Source organism: Armigeres subalbatus, chromosome 1, assembly GCF_024139115.2.
Source record: "Armigeres subalbatus isolate Guangzhou_Male chromosome 1, GZ_Asu_2, whole genome shotgun sequence".
Classification (NCBI taxonomy): Eukaryota; Metazoa; Arthropoda; class Insecta; order Diptera; family Culicidae; genus Armigeres; species Armigeres subalbatus.
Genome location: NC_085139.1, coordinates 144,067,606 through 144,074,783, shown reverse-complemented (window position 1 = coordinate 144,074,783; position 7,178 = coordinate 144,067,606). Strand labels below are relative to the sequence as shown.

Genomic DNA, 7,178 nt, shown 5'->3' with positions numbered 1-7,178 from the left:
TGAGGGACTTGGGCGAGAATGTAGTTAGGACCAGGCGCACACAAACTGGAGAGATGCTCTTCGAGTTAAGGAAGGACCCTGCAGTTGATTGCTCGACTATGCAGGAGCGCATTACAAAATCGCTGGGCGCAGAGGCGGAAGTTAAATCCCTGACCCCAGAGATGGTGATTATGTGCAGGGATCTAGACGAGATCACGTCGGTAGAAGAGCTCAAGGATGCTCTGAAGTCACAGTGCAACCTGGGCGAGGTTCAAATGGCAATCCGAATAAGGAAAACATTCGTAGGAACACAAACAGCGATAATTCGTCTGCCAGTAACCGCTGCTAACAAGGCTCTAGCGGTAGGCAAACTGACTGTTGGATGGTCTAAATGCCCATTGAAAGTTGCCCCGCCAGTGAATAAACAAGCGGAGAGATGCTTCAAATGTTTGGACTTCGGACACCGGGCAGGGGCTTGTAAAGGTCCGGACAGAACCAACATGTGTTGGAAATGCGGGGAAACAGGTCATTTTGCGAAAGACTGCACGCAAAGACCCAAGTGCATGCTTTGCACTCCAGAGGATGGGAATGACCATCAGACGGGTGGCTACAAATGCCCTGCCTACAAGAGGGCGATCGCAGGTCAACAGTAGTGGAGATAATCCAAATTAATCTGAATCACTGCGAAGCCGCACAGCAACTGTTGTGGCAGTCAACAACGGAAAATAGGTGCGATGTCGCGATAATTGCAGAGCCGTATCGAGTTCCTACTGATAACGGCAACTGGTTGACAGATAGTTCGGGAATGGCTGCGATACATGTTATGGGCAACTTCCCAATTCAAGAAGTGGTGGAGAGTTCATGTGAAGGCTTCGTGATTGCCAAAATCAACGGCATCTTTGTATGCAGCTGCTATGCACCTCCACGATGGACCGTGGAACGGTTCAGCCATATAATGGATCAGTTAACCGACAAGCTGATTGGACGAAGGCCAGTAGTCATAGCAGGTGACTTTAATGCCTGGGCTGTGGAGTGGGGCAGTAGGGTGACCAACACAAGAGGATATGTCTTGCAGGAAGCTCTAGCGAAGCTAGACGTACGATTGTGCAATGAAGGCTCCGTGAGCACATTTCGGAGAGACGGGAGGGAGTCTATAATTGACATCACGTTCTGTAGCCCTTCACTGACGACAAACATGGACTGGAAAGTAAGTGAAGACTACACCCATAGCGACCATCAGGCAATACGTTACCGTATCGGCCAACGAAACAATGGTGAAACGCGGGGAAGGATGACCAGCGAGAGGAAGTGGAAGACGAAAGCCTTCAATAAAGACCTCTTCGTCGAGGCACTTCGATCGGACAGTGGTACCGAGATCGTAAATGCAGTCGAGCTAACAAGGAGAATGGTAACGGCTTGTGATGCAGCAATGCCACGTAAGCTGGAGCCGATGAGCAATCGGCGTCCAGCTTACTGGTGGAACGAGGGACTCAGTACGCTTCGTGCTGCTTGTCTCAGAGCCAGGAGGCGGGCACAGAGAGCGAGGACGGAACTAGAGAAAGAGGAGCGCAATGCGGCGTTCCGGGTTGCTAGGACCGCTTTAAAAAAGGCCATCAAAGTTAGCAAGTCAGACTGCTACAAGGAGTTGTGTCGAGAAGCAGACGCCAACCCATGGGGGGATGCTTATAGAGTCGTGATGGCGAAGATGAAGGGTCCGTCGACACCGGCCGAAAAGTGTCCGATCAAGTTGAAGGAGATCGTAGAGGGTCTTTTCCCGCAACACGACCCGACCACGTGGCCACCAATACCGTACGGTGAAGAAGAAGAAACAAACGCTGGGTACCAACAAGTGTCCAATGAGGAGCTTGCAGAAGCGGCGAAACGCCTGCAGGCGAAGAAAGCCCCCGGTCCGGATGGAATACCGAACGTGGCGCTGAAAGCTGCGCTCGTGGCATGTCCGGATATGTTCAGAACAGTGCTGCAAAAGTGCCTGGACGAAGGCAACTTCCCAGAAATGTGGAAGATTCAGAAGCTGGTGTTGCTGCCGAAGCCAGGAAAGCCTCCGGGTATTCCGGCTTCGTACAGACCTATATGTCTGTTGGACACACTCGGGAAGCTCCTGGAGAGGATTATCCTGAATAGGCTTGCGAAATGTACGGAGGGCGAGCGCGGACTGTCGAAGATGCAGTTTGGGTTCCGCAAAGGAGTATCGACGGTGGATGCTATTCGGACAGTACTCGAGAGCGCTGAGAAAGCGTCCAAACAGAAGCGAAGAGGAGATCGATATTGTGCAGTGGTAACAATAGACGTAAAAATGCGTTCAATAGTGCCAGCTTCGAAGCCATCGCATCAGCGCTGCATAGAATGCGGGTCCCTGGTTACCTGTGCCATATCCTGAAGAGCTACTTTCAGTGCAGAGTGTTGGTGTACGACACTAACGAAGGGCGTAAGTCGATGCGGGTTACAGCGGGCGTTCCTCAAGGCTCCATTCTCGGTCCAACTCTTTGGAACGGGATGTACGATGGAGTCCTGTGTCTGCGGTTGCCTAGAAAAGTTAAAATCGTGGGTTTTGCGGACGACGTGTCACTAACGGTGATGGGCGAGACACTTGAAGAAGTAGAGGTGTTGGCGACGGAGGCGATAGCAATGATCGAGAGCTGGATGAACGGAGTGAAGCTGCAGATAGCTCACCATAAGACGGAGGTGCTACTAGTCAGCAACTGTAAGGCGATTCAGCGGATGGAGATCGTCGTTGGTGATCATACGATTGCATCGAAGCGATCACTGAAACATCTGGGAGTGATGATCGATGACCGTCTAAACTTCAATAGCCACGTCGATTACGTCTGCGAAAAGTCGGTGAAGGCTATGAGCGCAATAGCAAGGATCATGCCAAACGTTGGCGGTCCAAGAAGTAGCACCAGGCGTCTACTAGCTAGTGTCTCGTCATCGATACTGCGGTATGGAGTCCCCGCTTGGGGTAATGCGCTGGAAACCAAGCGGAACCGTAGAAGGCTACAAAGTGCGTTCCGGCTGATGGCTATACGAGTCGCGAGCGCCTACAGAACGATCTCGTCGGAGGCAGTATGCGTTATCGCCGGGATGGTCCCTATCTGCATCAGCCTAGCGGAAGATATTGAGTGCTATCATCGGAAAGACACGAGAAATGTGAGAAAGATGGAGAGAATCCGTTCAATGGAGAGGTGGCAGCATGAATGGGACAGTACAGACAATGGGAGGTGGACCCACCGACTCATTCCAAACCTGTCAACGTGGATGAACAGGAAGCATGGCGAAGTAAACTTCCACCTGACACAGTTCCTGTCAGGCCACGGCTGCTTCAGGAAGTATTTACATCGGTTTGGGCATGCTGCTTCGCCATTTTGCCCGCAGTGTGAGAACATCGAGGAGACGGTGGAGCACGTGATTTTTGAATGCCCCAGGTTTGAGGCAGTTCGAAGGGAAATACACGGTTTAAACCAAGAGAACGTGATAGAAAAAATGTGCCGAGAGGAAAGCACGTGGAATGCAGTCAACAGGGTAGCTACACGGATTTTATCCGAGTTGCAGAAGAAATGGCGTATCGACCAAAGAGCATCGGTATCGGGAGAACTTCCTTCGTCGGGGAACTCTCCGTCGGCGTAGGCTAGATCCGCCGCCGGGGACTAGACCGAGTAGTTCGCGATGAAATACAACCAGTTACGGGTCGTCAGGGCACCAGTGAACCAGACGCCCTGCTCACCCGGAATCGCTGGACTGACCTTGACACTCGGCTGGTTGGCGTCGGTATCGGAAGAACCTCCTTCGCCGGGGCTTTGTTAGATTCCCCGGTGGCACGAGACCGAAACGAGTGTGAAGAATTAGTTGCTAAAGTCGCCGAGACACCAGTCACTTCAAGGTGAAGGCTGGGTACACCGGCGATAGTATAAAGGAATGGTGCTGAACAGCACAACAGGCCGACTTTTCCGAAGTAAAGCATATTGGTAGTACCGAAGTTTAGGTAAAGACACGAATAGGATGGAAAGATGGAAAGTTCGAATGGTAGAATCCATGAAGTAGACAGTTTATCTTGCGGTCCGAGGGTAAGCAAGGTAACAAAACAAGTAAAGGAGGTTTTTTCCCTCAGTCGAGGGTTTTCCTCCCACCACGTTGGAAGCAAATTTCCATAGAAGCAAGATTACCTAATTGTGGAAGGTAACTTAGCAGGCGTGATCCCCAGAGCCCAATCCCCCTAGCAGGCCGCAAGGGGAGATGGTGAATTTTTCCAAGCAGTTTTGCGAGGAAGTGCAGACGAAAGTGTCATAACTCAATAAAAAAACACACACACACACACACACACACACACACACACACACACACACACACACACACACACACACACACACACACACACACACACACACACACACACACACACACACACACAGCCGGACCAAGCCGGTGACGGCAACTTAGGGACCCCCTGGCAGGTGGTCCAAAAGAAGACGAAAAAGAGCCGCAGCAAAATAGATGAGCGGCAAAAAATCACCAAGAGAAGCGTGAAGAAGAAGGGCGAAGCACTGGTGGTGAAGATTAGCGAGGAAGGGTATTTGGAGGTCCTGCGAACAATAAGGACAGCTCCGGAATTGAAGGACTTTGGCGCAGATGTACAGAGAATCAGGCGCACACGGGCGGGTGACATGATCTTTGAGCTGAAAAAGGACTCCAAGAATAAGAGCTCATCATATAAGGAGCTAACGGAGAAGGTGGTTGGCGATAAGGCACAGGTGAGAGCGATGACGCCTGAAGCGTGCCTCCAATGTGTGGACCTGGATGAAATTACCACGGCGGACGAGGTAACTACCGCAATGAAGGAGCAACTCGAGTTGGGCGATGTTGACATAACAATCCGACTAAGAAGGGGTCCATCGGGCACGCAGATCGCTGCTATAAAACTTCCGGCAGATGCTGCTGACAAAGCACTGCGAATCGGCAGAATAAAAGTCGGTTGGTCGGTGTGTTCGTTGAGCCTCTCTCAGCAACCAGAGGTGTGCTTCAGGTGCCAAGAGTTTGGCCACCTGGCACGGAACTGCAAGGGCCCTGATAGGTCAAAACTTTGTAGAAGATGCGGTGAAGAAGGTCATAAGGCACAAAGCTGCAAAAAGCCACCGAAATGCCAGATCTGTAGAAGCGATGAGCGCAGAGACCATGTTACTGGTGGTCAAAAATGTCCAGCGTTCAAACAGGCGATGTCAAGTAAATTACAGTGGAGGTAATACAAATTAACCTCAACCACTGTGATACTGCGCAGCACCTGCTGTGGCAATCTGCGAGGATTCGAAATGCGACGTTGCAATCATCTCTGATCCATACCGGATCCCACCAGGAAACGGTAATTGGGTAGCGGATGAAGCAGGAACCGCCGCTATATGTACGGTAGGAAGATACCCATACCAAGAAATTGTGTATCGCGCAGCTGAAGGCTTCGTGATCGCCAAAGTTAACGGAATCTATATATGTAGCTGCTACGCACCGCCACGTTGGACGATTGATCAGTTCAACCGGATGCTGGATAAGGTAGCAGAGGAACTTATCGACAGGAGGCCAGTCGTCATTGCTGGGGACTTCAACGCCTGGGCAGTAGAGTGGGGCAGTCGTTGCACTAACCCTAGAGGTTGGAGTCTACTAGAAGCATTTGCCAGGCTCAATGTAGACTTGATTAATAAAGGTTCGACGAGCACATATCGAAGGGATGGCAGAGAGTCCATCATTGATGTTACCTTCTGCAGTCCTGCCTTAGCAAGGAACACGAACTGGAGAGTCTGCGAGGACTATACGCATAGCGACCATCAAGCGGTCCTGTATTGTGTCGGAGGGAGGGTACACTCGGAACCACGCGAGAGCAGTATCAAGGAGCGAAAGTGGAAGACAGAATCCTTTGACAAGGATGTGTTTGCGGAAGCAATGCGATTCGAGCGCAATCTTCAAAATCTGAGTCCAGACGAGCTGGTTGCAGCATTGACCCGAGCCTGCGATGCAACCATGCCGAGAAAGGTACAGCCACGGTATGCACGTAGGCAAATCTATTGGTGGAATGAAACGATCGCAGAACTCCGTCGTAGCTGTTTTCGAGCAAGGAGGAGGATGCAGAGAGCCCGCAGCGATGTAGAAAGAGAAGACCGCAGACCAGTGTTTAGGGCGGCCAAAGCCGCTCTTAAAAAGGAAATTAGGCTCAGTAAGGCAGCTTGCATGAAAGAGCTCTGCCACAACGCGAATGCAAACCCATGGGGGGATGCATACAGGGTCGCTATGGCTAAGATTAAAGGCCCAGCGATACCGCTAGAGAGGAGCCCAGAAAAACTCAAAGCAATTATTGAGGGACTGTTTCCGTATCACGAAGCACCAGTCTGGCCTCCCACACCTTATGGTGAGGCCAACACCAGCAGAGATGAAGCCCGTGTCACTAACCTCGAACTAGTTACGGCAGCAAAAAGCCTAAAAACTAATAAGGCTCCGGGACTAGATGGCATCCCAATCTGGTCTTGAAAACGGCGATCCAGGTCAACCCGGACATGTTTCGCACCACATTGCAGAATTGCATAGACGAAGGAAAGTTTCCAAGGTGCTGGAAACGGCAAAAGTTAGTACGGATGCCGAAGCAGGGTAAGCGACATCGGCCAACAGGCCTATTTGCCTGCTAGACACGGTCGGAAAACTCCTTGAGAGGGTCATCTTTAACAGGTTGGCGATCCACACAGAAGGTGCAAACGGATTATCAAGCATGCAGTTCGTGTTTCGAAAGAGCAGGTCCACAGTTGACGCCATCCGGACAGTCGTCGAAGCAGCTGAAGCAGCCAAGAAGCAAAAGAGAAGGGGAAACCGTTACTGCGCTGTGGTAACCTTAGACGTGAAAACGCGTTCAACAGTGCCAGCTGGGAAGCAATAGCCAGCTCCCTACACAGAATGGGGGTTCCAGGGTACCTGTGCAGAATTCTGAAGAGTTACTTCGAGAATAGGACGTTGGTCTACGAAACACACGAAGGCCTGAAGAGAATAGGCATAACAGCGGGTGTTCCCCAAGGCTCCATTCTGGGGCCGACGTTGTGGAACGCGATGTACGATGGGCTGTTGCAGCTAACACTACCAAGAGGTGTGAAGATCGTTGGGTTTGCGGACGACGTGGCTCTCATGGTATTAGGTGAAACAATAGAAGAGGTAGA

The 7,178-nt window shown here is 51.2% G+C and overlaps 1 protein-coding gene across 1 annotated transcript; it reads left to right on the top strand.

Annotated features, from left to right (window-relative positions):
* Positions 1 to 3,663: 3,663 nt before the first annotated feature.
* On the top strand, positions 3,664 to 6,857 carry LOC134206607 (uncharacterized). The gene is made up of 5 exons (XM_062682338.1): positions 3,664 to 3,765; positions 4,449 to 5,214; positions 5,270 to 6,484; positions 6,552 to 6,621; positions 6,761 to 6,857. Exons 1-5 carry the CDS (start codon positions 3,664 to 3,666, stop codon positions 6,855 to 6,857), a joined length of 2,250 nt encoding a protein of 749 aa, XP_062538322.1.
* Positions 6,858 to 7,178: the final 321 nt, after the last annotated feature.

Bases quoted from the DNA above. Each gene is read 5' to 3' on its own strand.
- LOC134206607 (XM_062682338.1), top strand. From the start codon at position 3,664: ATGAAATACAACCAGTTACGGGTCGTCAGGGCACCAGTGAACCAGACG. The intron at 3,766-4,448 runs GTATCGGAAGAA...ACCCCCTGGCAG, and splicing joins CACTCGGCTGGTTGGCGTCG to GTGGTCCAAAAGAAGACGAA. The intron at 6,485-6,551 runs GCATCCCAATCT...ACCACATTGCAG, and splicing joins TAAGGCTCCGGGACTAGATG to AATTGCATAGACGAAGGAAA.